General features: G+C 36.2%; 1 protein-coding gene across 1 annotated transcript in view; it reads left to right on the top strand.

Annotated features, from left to right (window-relative positions):
• Positions 1-11,857, top strand: part of Gtf2h1 (general transcription factor IIH subunit 1) — a 35,279-nt gene extending 23,422 nt beyond the window's left edge. The window contains exons 10-15 of the mRNA XM_027942377.3: positions 1,082-1,170; positions 1,567-1,684; positions 5,313-5,403; positions 5,683-5,798; positions 7,716-7,808; positions 10,598-11,857. Of these exons, the coding sequence (XP_027798178.1) occupies positions 1,082-1,170; positions 1,567-1,684; positions 5,313-5,403; positions 5,683-5,798; positions 7,716-7,808; positions 10,598-10,684 (594 nt within the window). The 3' untranslated portion in view covers positions 10,685-11,857. The remainder of the gene's footprint in view (positions 1-1,081; positions 1,171-1,566; positions 1,685-5,312; positions 5,404-5,682; positions 5,799-7,715; positions 7,809-10,597) is intronic.
• The last annotated feature ends 2,154 nt before the right edge of the window (positions 11,858-14,011 follow it).

Genomic DNA, 14,011 nt, shown 5'->3' with positions numbered 1-14,011 from the left:
GTCTATAGTCCCAGAAACTTAGGAGACAGGCAAAAGGATTACATGTTTAAAGCCAGCCTCAGAAATTTTGCAAGGCCCCAAGCAAGTTTTATTTTTTCAAAGTAAATATTTAAACAAGTGCTGGGGATGTGGCTTAGTGGTTAAGTGCCCCTGGGTTCAATCCCTGGTACCAAAAAGAGAGAGAGCAATCAGGCAGTATGTAAAATTTTTTAAACTTTATGCTCTCAATTTCACTCTGGACTTTTTTTTTAAGGAAATGATGTGTGCAAAGATTTAGATATATTCGTTACAGTGAGACAGTAACAACATCCTAACATTTGTAATACATCCAATACAGCGGAGATTGATACAACCATTATTGACTTTAAAAGTATTAATAGGTCAGTGGTAGAGTGCTTGCACAGCATGCATGAGTTATTGGGTTCAATCCCTAGCACTAAAGAATAAAATTTTAAAGAATAATAATTGGGGTTTGGGCTGGGGCTCAGTGGCAGAGTGCTTGCCTTTTTCAGCTTGCAAAGTATGACTAGATAATTCATTTGGGGGAAACATGATAAAAGACACACCTTCATATGCCAGATTGGCAAAAATTAAAAATTTTTAATACTTAGTGAATACTTAGTATCATCAGAGTGTAGGAAAATAGGTACTTTTTGTAATTGATTGATCAGAAATTGGTTCAACCATTTATAAGACAGTAATCACTAGGAAGTAAAGTTCATATCGGATGATTTCATTTTTTTACCTTCCACACGGTTTTATCTTTTCAGTCATGTTCATTACTTGTGTAAGAGAAAGTTACTGCTGGACACAGTGGCGCAAGCCTGTAATCCTAGTAGCTCAGGAGGCTGAGACAAGAAGATCGGAAATTCAAAGCCAGCCTGAGCAAAAGCAAGTCACTAAGCAACTCATGGAGACCCTGTCTCTAAATAAAATACAAAATAGGGCTGGGGATGTGGCTCAGTGGTTGAGTGCCCCTGAGTGCAATTCCCAGTAATCCCCCCACACCGCCCTCAAAAAAAAAAAAGAAAAGAAAAGAAACTTACTAACAAAATAAAAAAGACTTTGTTAATAATTATAGGCGAAGTTACAAGAATCCATTGAATATGAAGACTTGGGAAAAAATAATTCCATAAAAACGATTGCACTAAACCTCAAGAAGTCAGATAGGTAAGTTTGATCACTGGTTAATAAACTTGAAGTAGAATAGTTACATAGCATAATTCACTGCAAAATATATTTTGCAAGTATAGCATTGATTTTTTTAAGTCAGTTTATTACCATTATAGTATCTTTTTATCTTTAAATTTACTCTGTTGCCTGGTACAGTGGCATACACCTGTAATCCCAGCTATTTGGGAGGCTCAGGCAAGAGGAACCAAAGTGAAACCCTGTCTCTAACTAAAATACAAAATAGGGCTGAGGATGTGGCTCAGTGGCGAGTGCCCTTGAGTTCAATCCCTGCTACCCAAAAAGGCGGGGCGGGGCTGGGGGGTGGGGGTTAAAAGACAGAAATAGAGTACTTTTACTATGTATGACTGGTTTCTTCTTCTGTGCTATCTTCAGGTATTATCATGGTCCAACTCCAATTCAGTCACTACAGTATGCAACGAGTCAGGACATTATTAATTCTTTTCAAAGTATTAGACAAGAAATGGAAGCTTACACACCCAAGTTAACTCAGGTAGGTGACTTATATTGTGTAGTTCCCATACTTACTTCCTCGATTTATGAGCACAGCCAGCTTGAAGTATATAACTAATATTTTAATTGGCTTTAGAGACCTATTCCTGAAAAATAATTTCTTTTAAAAAAAAGGAGGTAGAGAAAAGGTATTTGGCATATTTAGGAAGCATCTGAAGGTAATGAAAAACAATGAATTTTGTGATTGCTAAGTTTTTATTTCCACACACTCGGTCGGTTTTATTAGGGAAATTGCCAAATTATTTTTTACCTTCATTCTCTGGATAGTCTACATGACCTCAAACTCAGAATATGTAAAATAGAGATCATTATGTCTTCCATTTTTCTCACCCTTCACACTTACAGTTAACTGGCAAGTTCTATCAGTTCTTTCAGTATTTCTTGATTCTGTCAATTTGGTTTAGGCAAACTATGTATTTTCCTCAACATTACTATAAATTCTTTTCGTTAAAAATTAGAAGAGTAATTACTAGGCACTAGTGGGTGGGAAAGGAGTGAGGGTAAAAGGGTGGATGAATAAAATATCACAGTGAATCCCATTAATTTGTACCATTAATATGTTAATAATTCTTTTAAAAGATCCTTTGTACTTTGGCCCTAACCCACTTCTCCAATTCCATCTTCAGCCAGTCTCCACTCCCTCTACACACAACTTGAGTTCTATATCACTCTAAAATATCCAGACTCTTTTGATCACATCATTATCATGCTTCCTGTGCTTTTCCTTATGCTTTATATCATCTTAGAATGCCCAAAGACTTGGTTCTGCCCCATAGAAACTAATAGTGTTTATTTAAGAATCAGCTCAGATTTTATTGCTTCTGTAAAGCAGTCTTCGACATGTACAGAGAGGAATTGACTTTTCTATTTTTGAAGGCACTAAGGCATCTAGTATAGACCTATTGTGGATTTTATCCCACATTGGAACCTTTTTAACTTTTTGTTTTGAAATAATCTCAGATTTACAGAAAGTTGCAAAAAGTGTTTTTAGACACCCCCCACCATTTTTTAAAGTAAATTAACAATGTAATCTCCCTTTACTTCTAGGTCTTTCAATGTATGTTTCCAAAAAGCCAAGCCATTGTTTTAAATAACACAGTACAGTTATAGAATTAATAGTTAACATTGTTGGCTGAGGATATAACTCAGTGGTAGAGCACTTGCCTACTACCATGCACAAGGTCCTGGGTTCAATCCCCAGCATTGCTAAATAAATAGATAAACATTGATAAACTATTATTATCTGTCCTAACAGGTCTTAATAAAAATGGGCTGGAGATATGGCTCAAGCAATAACGCGCTCGCCTGGCATGCGTGGGGCACTGGGTTCGATCCTCAGCACCACATAAAAAATAAAAAAATAAAGATGTTGTGTCCACCAAAAAAATAATAATAATAATAAAATCACACCAATTATATCACTAGAGTTATTTATAATAAAAATTTTACTTGATCTAGCAGCCAAACCTGGTTCATGAGGTATATTTGGTTCTCTTGTCTCTTTAATCTCAACTTTAAGTTGGAACAATTTTTCAGTCTTCCTTGTCTTTCATGACCTTGACATTTAAGGAGTATAGGCCAGTATTTTGTAGGATATCCTCAACTTAAGTTTCTCTAATGTTTCTTCATGATACACATTTTTTGACGCTAATACTACAGAAATTATGTTGTGTCCTCAGTGCATCATATCAGAATTCACATGTTCTAACTTTTATTTTATATGTATATATATATTTGTGATAAACATTTATTTATTTATTTATGCTGCTGAGGATCAAACCCAGTGCCTCACTTGTGCTAGGCAAATGTTCTACCACTGAGCAAGAGCCTCAGCCCCACATATTCTAACTTATAATATTAACTCTGATCATTTAAGGTAGTATCTGCTGGTTTCTCCACCAATTTTTTTTTCCTTTTGTAATTAATACATCTTGTATTTTTTAATCTAATCCATACATATGGATTTCTGCATGTAAAAACTCCATTGCAAAATTTTAGACACAGAAGCCCTGATTTGAGTTGTTCCACAAATGATTTGTTCCTTCCTAGAGCCACAGGCCCTGGCACTTGTTAGGCACTCATTGAATAATGGATTAATTATGTCCCTAAATGTTAATACTGACACCATGGGGAATATATTTTCTCCCCCTTGGCTTTGTTTATTCACTTTCTTCAAAATAAAAAGGGGTTAGGGATGTAGCTCAGGGGTAGAACACATGCCAAGCATTTGCGAAGCCCTAAGTTCTATCCTCACCAATGTAAAAAAGAAAGAAAATTAAAAACAAATGATAAATTTTCTATTATCTTTCTTCCCCATCTCCACCTCCAGCACTTATCAGGGATACATGTTAACATATTTTGGGGGCAGGCCCCGGTTGTGAGGGGTTTTTTGTTTTGTTCTGATGATGGCAGGTATGCTCTCTACCATCAAGCTGCATTCCCGTACTCCATTGAATGTTTTATTTGACCTGTTTGCTTTCCATAAACTCAATTTTACCTACAATGGTAAAGAGTTGAATTGAAGTAGTGCTTCTGAAAGGACTTAACTAGGGGCTGGGGATGTGGCTCAAGCGGTAGCGCGCTCGCCTGGCATGCGTGCGGCCCGGGTTCGATCCTCAGCACCACATACAAACAAAGATGTTGTGTCAGCCAAGAACTAAAAAATAAATATTAAAAAATTCTCTCTCTCTCTCTCTCTCTCTCTCTCTCCCCCCCCCACTCTTTCTTTAAAAAAAAAAAAAAGAAAGAAAGGACTTAACTAGGCAAAAGTTAGTGAGTTTCTAGTTCCTATGGACTTGCCAATTACAGTAGTTCCTCCTTAGCCACAAGAGATACCTTCCAAGTCCCCCAGTGGATTCCAGAAGTTGTGCATAGTGCCTTTAATGCCTTTTCTATCTTAACTAAGCATTTACCAAACACTGTGGTCATAAGTTTTGCAGCTTGAGGTATAGAAGCAAAACTAGCATGAATTTTTTTTCCTTCATAATTCATAGATTTGTTTTTATCATAGATCTTAGTAATCTCAGTATATATTTTTTTTTCCATAAATCCAGAACTTTCACCTCATCATTTAAAGTAAGCACCTTCTGACTTCTCTTTTGGCATGTCTGAATTGCAAACATTACTATTTTTGCATGTGGGGCCATTATTAGGTAAAATAGGGGTTAGACAAGTCCAAAAGTTCCACAACAGTAGGTCTGGTAACCTAGATGGCTACTAATTAATAACAGGCAGATAGTATATACAGCAAGGATGCACTGGATGATTCATGTTTTAGGCTGTACAGAGCAAGATTTCATTATGTTGCCCAGAACTGTGCACAATATAAAACTAAGATTGTTTGTTACTGGTTTTCCATTTAATATTTTCATCCCATAGTTGACTACAGGTAAATAAAACCAGAGAAAATAAAACTACTAATAAGGGAAAACTGTATTTCTAGAAAACAGGTTTTTCTCTTGCTACACAAACTATTTCTGGCCTCAAGGGAAATAATTTTCTCTAGCTGCTGAATTTTATAGAAATAAACACTTGACCTTCTGGTATAAATGGAAATGTTAATTCGGCAAAAAGACAGAAAATCAGTTTCTATGTCTCCTTTCTTTCAGGTTCTCTCAAGTAGTGCCGCTAGTAGTACCATCACAGCACTGTCACCTGGAGGAGCACTTATGCAGGGAGGGACACAGCAAGCCATAAACCGTATGTGCTGGGCCACTTTTTGCTATACCTTTGCTTAAATAAGCTCTAAAGAACAAGACCACGGGAGTGCTAAAGTTAATTGTTTTTTCATTGGGGCACTTCTGGGATCTTTGCTGATTGGTATGTGGTACTGGGAAGTGAATCTATTGCCTCATGCATGCTAAGCTTGTTCTCTGCCACTGAACTACACACCACTATTGCCTTGAGTGATCATTTTTTCAAAGATTATACATGTGTGAAAATAACTTTTGTCCTGTGGACCTCTTCCTTCTCTTGCAGAGATGGTGCCAAATGATATTCAGTCCGAATTGAAACATTTGTATGTGGCTGTTGGAGAACTTCTGCGGCATTTTTGGTCCTGTTTTCCTGTTAATACACCATTCCTAGAAGAAAAGGTTGGAATCAATTTTAAACACAGCTAGTTATTATGTAGTGAGTTCATGAGATATTATTTTGAAATTGGAAAATTTTATTATTTACCATTTGCCAGACAGTGGTAAAATTATTTTGTATATGTTATGTGATTTATTCCTCACTGTGTCTTCATATTTTTGGTTTTACCCATTTCATAGATTAGGAATCTCAGATCTAGATCAGTTCTATATTTATGATCATATAATTTTAAACTTAAACATAACTCCATGCCATAATAAATAATGGAAGAACAGTGGCCCAAAACAAATAATATGTGTAAAATTACTTATTTGATACATTTTCATTGATAGTAAAATCCAAAATGAGAACTAACAACAAATATAGCCTTTTTTCTCCCCTTCTGTACTGGGAATTGAATCCAGTGCTTCACACATGCTAGGCAAGTGCTCTGTCACTGAGCTACATCCCCAAACCAGCATTAAGTATTTAACACCAAAACCCTTTTAGCCAAGTAAAGGACAGTTGACAAATGAGAAAATATTTATAGCATTAATAATAGCTTTCCTTATATAGTTTGCTCTTTAAACATTTGTTAAGGATAAGAAGTTGGGAGTACAGTTCAGTGGTAGAGCATGTACTTCTAGCATGCTGGAGGCCCTGAGTTCAGTCCCCAGCACCAAAAAAAACCGAAAATCAGAAAATGAAAGAAAAAGATAAAGATCTCAGTAAAAAGAACAGGCAAGGGGTGGAGGTATAGCTCAGTAATAGCATGTTTGCTTAGCATACTTGGACCCTAGTACTGAGTGGTGGGGGTGGAGAACAATAGGCAGTCCAGGTATAATCACATCTGTAACCCTAGGTACTCAGAAGACTGAGGAGAACTGCAAATTTGAGGCCAGCCTGAGCAATTTAGGGAAATCCTGTCTCATAGTAAAAAATAAGAAGGCTAGGGATGATAGTTTAATGGTAAAGTGCTCATTCAACCTCTATTTTAAAAAAATAGAAAAAAAGAAGGAAAAAAAAAACTTTTTTAAAAAATAAAAAAGAAGACGCAGCAGAGGCAACTCACTAAAAAATGCAGACAGCCAGTGAACTTAGGAAATTTCCAGACTCACTAATACTAAAATAAAGCAACAATGAAAGTTTTTTTTTCACCCAGTAATTTGCAGAAGAATAAAATGATCATTGTTGGCCTACCTGCTAAGAGAAGAGACCTTTTTTTCCACTTCCATAAGTTCTTTGACTTAGAAACTCAACATTTAGAAATTTAACCTATGGAAATAATAACGTGTATAAATATTTAACCACAGAAATGTTTCTCTGTTAGTAAGAAAGAAAAACTGGAAATGGCCTAAATATCTACCAGAAGGGGATTGATTGGTTAAAGAAACACCTGGTATAACCAGGCACTGGCCCATGCCTGTAATCCCAGTGGCTCAGGAGGCTGACACAGGAGGATTGTGTGTTCAAAACCAGCCTCAGCAATTTAGCAAAACCCTGTCTCAAAATATAAAAAGGGTTGGGGATGTGGCTCAGACGTTAATCACCCCAGGGTTCAATACCTGATACCAAATTAATTAATTAGAATTAAATAGGGTGGGGATGTGGCTCACCTGTTAAGTGCCCCTGGGTTCAATCCCTGGTACCAAAAAGAGAAACATCTGGTATGTTCTCACATTGAAATATTACACATCTATTTAAAATAGTGACTTAGATGAGTATTTACTGACTCAAAGATTCACATTAAGCCAAGTCAAATTTTGTAAGAGCATGTACGTTTTTTTATACATTTACACACAAAGCAAAATATCTAGAAGGCTATGAATTATGAACCAAAATATCAAAGATGACCTGTGAGTAAGTAGTAGGATATAATAGATATATTTTTATGTTCTTTCAGGATTTCTTTGTAATTCATTGTTTTCTATCTTTTTTAGGTAGTGAAAATGAAAAGTAATTTGGAACGATTCCAAGTTACAAAGCTCTGCCCATTCCAAGAAAAAATTCGAAGACAGTATTTAAGCACAAATGTAAGGCACCAATCTGATTTTGGCCTAATTTTCTTTCTCTTTGTAGTAAACTAATGAGCTTTCTTTGATATAAATAAGCAGATACTTTGTTCTTTTCTGTTGCTTAGTGTACTGTTTTTTAGTTGTAAAATGTCATTCATTCACAAGATTATATAAAAAAGTACATATACTCACCAATCAGGAAATGTACTGAGATATTACCATCATTCAGATATTCTGAGTGTATAAAGTAAAACATGGAGAAATGATTGTTAAAAATGCATGGTGAATTATGACCTCTCCATATTTTACTTTATACATTTGTATAAATGTGTATACATATGTATATATTCCTAAAAAATGTATATTACTAATTTGGAAAAACTAAGCAACACAAGCCTAGCAACATAAGGAAAGGCAGAATTAGTACCAATGTTTACAGCAGGTAAAATGAATAAGTGAAAATGTCACTTTGTGCCCAGGATTTTTAGGATTGTCTTTTGTTTGTTTGTTTTTGCAGTGCTGCGGATTGAATGCAGGGCCTTATGTAGATGAAAGGCTATACCCAGCCCTTAGCATTGTTTTTAAAAGGCCAGATTTCAACCACACAACATAGTTTATGTGTAGTATGCAATTGTTTCTGGAGATGACTTGTGAAGAATAATATATACAAACACAACACCTAGTATTTCAGTAACTAGGGGTTGTGGCTCAGCAGTAGAGCGCACCTAGCACGTGCAGGGTACTGGGTTCGATCCTCAGCACCATATAAAAATAAAATAAAGGTATTGTGTCCGGCTACAACTAAAACAAACTATTTAAAAAAAAATAAAATAAAAAACTAGAGAATCAGAAAGGGAGTTTGTTTCCTATCTTTTTTAGGTAGTGAAAATGAAAAGTAATTTGAAACGATTCCAAGTTACAAAGCTCTGCCCATTCCAAAAAAAAATTTGAAGACAGTATTAAGCACAAATGTAAGGCACCTATCTGATTTTGACCTAATTTTCTTTCTCTTTGTAGTAAGTGTGCTTTCTTTGATGTAAATAAGCAGATACTTCGTTCTTTTCTGTTGCCGAAAAGCTTACAACTGAAAGCTTGTAAAACGGTTTTCAAGATAGGGCAGCCCAGTTAAAACTTGCACAATATTGTTTCTTTGGTTAATGAGCTGGGCATGATGGCACATGCCCTGTAATCCCAGCAACTCAGTAGGCTAATGCAGGAAGGTTGTAAGTTTAAGGCCACCCTCAGCAACTTAAGGAGACCCCATATCAAAAAATAAAAAGATAGCTCAGTGATAGAGCACAACTCTTTCAGTCCCCAATACCACAAAAAGAAAAAAATTAAATTAAAAACTGAAAAATCTTTATTATTTAAGACTTTTTCCAAGTGTTTATTCCTTAAGCATTCTAAGTGCATTTTCTCAAAATATAAAAATTGCATATTTATAATCATAAAAGAAGTTGGGAATGTCTGTCAACAGTAGGCCGAGCATTGCAAATAAGTTTTGAAGTCTTGTGCCTTCTTAGTTGATTATAATTGTTTGGAGCGCTATATTGAAAGGGGTTCTGAGACCATGTGTAGCCTTACAGAAGGATATGGTGTTTATCAAATTGGTATTGTTCCCTATCAAGTAGAATAACTGATTTTTATAGTTTCCAGACAGCCAGATACCATAACCTTACCAATCATAATAATCATAATAGGTGTGTCAAGTGAGGGCGATTGATGGGAAGTATTCTGTGTATTGAAACCAGAGCCTTATGTATAAAGTACTCTACCACTGAGCTATATCCCCAGCCTAAGTTTTTGTTTTAGTTTTATAGCTCTCAGATCTAAATCATTGAAACACTAAAAGTATTTTAGGACCTCCCTGCCTCCATCCCCATCCTCCCAGAATTGACTTACAGATTTAACTTCCAACCACATAAACCCTGTACACTTCTAATGAAATATTCCAATTCATTCTATCTCAGTCAGTGTGATCTGGCTAACATCTAGTTACACATATGATGAGAGCAAAATTTTTCACTCAGATCTACAGTCCTAAACTAAGATGTGATGTTATACATTATTTGAAGCATTTAAACCATTTAAGTTTTCTGTAACCTACTATTCTACATTGCAGTCCTGAAATGTTGAAACTGAAAAGACCCTTAAAAACAGTTTAAAAAATGCTTCACAAAATTGTGCAATAGAATTAACTGCAGGGGCTTTTAAAATTCAAATTCCTGGGGGCTGAGAATGTAACTTACTGATAAAGTTCCTGTTCAGCATGTATGAGGTCCTCTGTTTGATCCCAAACACTGCAAAAGAGAGTAAGGCATTTTTCATATGTTCTGTAAAAGATAATGTTGATACAACCATCCTGGCCTTGGTCAACAGACCAGTGTCTTAAAACCAGAAATTACCAACTTAGAGCACAGTTAAAACTTGCGCAATATCTTTTCTTTGGTTAATGACAGGGCAGACATCACAACAGAGACAAAACAGGTCATTCTGGCCTCTGCACTGTACCATACCATCTCCCTTACTTTTCCCTACGGAATGTGTCAGATAGGCTCCAGGTGTAGCTCAGTGGTAGAGTGATTGCCTAGCATGTGTGAGGCCCAGGGTTCAGTCCCCAAAACCACAAAAACAACAAAATCTCTCTGTTAATACCTTTGCAGAGGGCTTGCACATCCCTTGTTGATTATGGAAGTACTGATCAGCTAGGACAATACTCTAGAAAGTCTGTGCCAAATTTGAGTTGGGAGCATTAACTGCCCCTGCCTTTGCCTAGTTGTGGTTAAGTGTCTTGCTGTGTCTTTCAGTTGGTAAGTCACATAGAAGAGATGCTTCAGACAGCCTACAACAAGCTACACTCGTGGCAGTCACGGCGCTTGATGAAGAAGACGTGAGGTCCATGGAATTCACAGGTTTTGTGAGATTGAGAAAACTGTGACCTGCAGTGTCTCTGGAAACCTGGCCTGTCAGACATGCAGATGAACACAAGGAATAACAAGAAACGTCTGCACCATGCCAACTCCCAGAGCAGATTCCATTATATTTGCACATTGGGAACTGAAAGGAAGGAAGGGACTGTGATTGAGCTAAACTCTGGGGAGGTAAATTAAGGCAGAACCAAAATGAGCTAAGTTGCAAATATATATGTATATGTATGTACATATATATGTGTACATATATATGTATTTAAAGACTGTTTACTGCAGTTACTCAGGAACTGCTTTTGATTCACATTAAGCTGCTTTCAGAAATTAAAAAAAAAAAAACAACACTTTTTTAAAGGGTGCATTGATAAAATCTAAGGGTTTTTGTTTTTGTTTTGTTTTTTTGGTTTTGTTTGTTTTGTTCTGTGTAAATTTTTTCCCTAAGTTTATGGCACAGGGTAGACCTTAAGTATTTCTCCTCCATCCTCCACCTGGATTCTCAAGTTTTACTGAATTCTAGTTGTACCTTACATCAGTTAAAGAGAATACTTTATAAAATAAAGCAGAGGGAGACTGTTGCTCAACCATCAGGAAACAGTTATAGTCAGAAGACATCATTGGTCCTGTGTTTCCTACGGAAATAAGAAACAATAAATATTGCACTGAATGTTTGTGGTTTGGAGTTCCTAAATAAAGGGGGAACATATTTGCAGAAAGTCCCGCGGGGTTTTAATGCAGATTTTGTCAGAAGACAATGGCGCTGCATGTTTTTCTTTGAGTGCAAATGTATATTGCTAAGATTTTTTTTTTTTAAGATGGCATGTGCTTTGAAAAGAGAAATTGCATTTTTAAGAGTTACGAGTGAGAAATATAAGAAATCTTACTTATTTTCACCTCTTTAGAAGAAATAAAAGATGTTTCTCATATCTCCTTTTCTCTGTTATCTGTTACTGTCTTTGGCGAATCGATAATCATTGCATAGTGACTGAAAAGCCGAAATGCAAAAATATATTTTTTTTCCTTGTTTCTGGAACTCGTGCCATATTTTGTTCCTAAGAGGATCAACTTTACTGTCTATCTAAGACTTCAGATGCTTGTATTAAAAGTTACACCAAAAGTAAAAGTTTTTACAGATACTCTTAACTGGAATACATCTTGTGTGATTTCTCATTATGTGTGATACTTACTTGAATGGACTGCTCAGGGACCACCCATTCTTTTTAAAGCTGTAATACAAGCTGGTTATCCTTAATGCCTAGACTTGATCAAAATATTCATACCTTGAGCTGGAAAAGTAAGGGCATATTTATTGCCTTATAATATTTCACAGAGCACTTTTCAAATATGTTATTACCACAATTACTCTGAGTAATAATAATGGAGCAAATAGAAAAACATTTAAATTTAAATTAAGAATGTATGTCTGGGGCTCTGGTTGTGGCTTATTGGTAGAGCACTCGACAAGCATGTGCAAGGCACTGGGTTCAATCCTCAGCACCACATTAAAAATAAATAAAGCAAAGGTATTATGTACAATTACCACTAAAAAATATATTTTTTCAAAAAAAATGTATGTCTGTTGGGAAAGGCAGGCATAGATAGAATGCTCTATTTAAAGATTAAATGATACATGGAGCCTGAAGAAGACAAAAACAGTTTAGGTTGTGGACATAGTGGTACATGCCTATAATCCCAGCAACTCGGAAGGCTGAGGCAAGAAGATCGCAAGTTTGAGGCCAGCCTTAGCAACTTACTGAAACCCTGTCTCCAGACAAAAATTAAAATACTGGGGGTGTTGCTCAGTGGTAAAGTATCCCTGGGTTCAATCCCCAATACCAAGAAGGAAAAAAAAAAAAAAATTATTTTTTTTATGAGAAATTGGGTAGGCTTTATTTTTTGTTGTTTGTTTTGGTACTGGGGATTGAACTCAGGGTGCTCAGACATTAATAAAATACAAAATAGGGTAATCTTACCTTACCCTATTTTGTATTTTATTTAGAGACAGGATCTCAATGAGTTGCTTAGAGCCTCACTTTTGCTGAGGCTGGCTTTGAACTTGTGATCCTCCTGTCATGTGCCACCACGCCCGGCTGGGTAGGCTTCATTTAAAATGGCAAATTTTAAAAAGCTTCTTCTCAGCAAAGGAAACAATAACAGGAGAGAGCCTATAGACTGGGAGAAAATCTTTACCACATGCACCTCCACGATAAAGCACTAATCTCTAGGATATATAAAGAACTCAAAAAACTAACACCAAAAAATAAATGAGATAAGGAACTTGGACACTTCCAGAAGAAGAAATACAATTGATTAACAAATATATGAAAAAGTGTTCAACATCTCTAGCAATTAGGGAAATACAAATCAAATCTAAGATTTCATCTCACTCCTATCAGAATGGCAATCATCAAGAATATAGGCAACAATAAATGTTGGCGAGTATGTGTTAAAACAGATACATTCATACATTGCTGATGGAACTGCAAATTGGTGCAACCACTATGGAAAGCAGCATGGAGAGTACTCAGAAAACGGAATGGAACCACCATTTGACCCAGCTATCCATCTCCTTGGTTTATACCCAAAGGACTTAAAATCAGCGTACTACAGTAATACAGCCATGTCAATATAGCAGCTCAATTCAAAATAGCTAGACTGTGGAACCAAGCTAGGTGTCCTTCGATAGATAGAATGGATAAAGAAAATGTATATACTCAATGGAATATTACTCAGCTTTAAAGAAGGGTGAAATTATGCCAGTAAATGGTTGGAGTTGGAGAATATCATGCTAAGAGAAATAAGCCAATCCCACAAAACCAAAGGCCGAATGTTTTCTCTACTGTGCGGATGCTAATTCACAATAAATTGTTGGGGGGGTGCAGTTATTGGGAAGAATAGGGTTACCTTAATATTTATTTTTTTTAAGAGAGAGAGAACTTTTAATATTTATTTTTTAGTTTTCGGCGGACACAACATCTTTGTTTGTATGTGGTGCTGAGGATCGAACCCGGGCCGCACGCATGCCAGGCGAGCGCGCTACCGCTTGAGCCACATCTCCAGCCCAAGAATAGGGTTACCTTAGATTAGGTAGGGGGACGTGATGGGAGGGAATGGGAGGGGGGAGGGGATGTGAGGATAAGAAGATAGTAGAATGAAACAGACATTATTACTTTATGTATACATGTGACTACATGACCAATATGATTCTGCAACATGTACACTCAGAAAAATGAGAAATTATATCCCATCTGTTTATGATATATCAAAGTGCATAAATGCATTCTGTCTTTCTGTCAT

This window comes from Marmota flaviventris, chromosome 9, assembly GCF_047511675.1.
Source record: "Marmota flaviventris isolate mMarFla1 chromosome 9, mMarFla1.hap1, whole genome shotgun sequence".
NCBI lineage: Eukaryota > Metazoa > Chordata > Mammalia > Rodentia > Sciuridae > Marmota > Marmota flaviventris.
The sequence above is the reverse complement of the archived record's forward strand: the minus strand, read 5'-3'. Positions and strand labels throughout refer to the sequence as shown.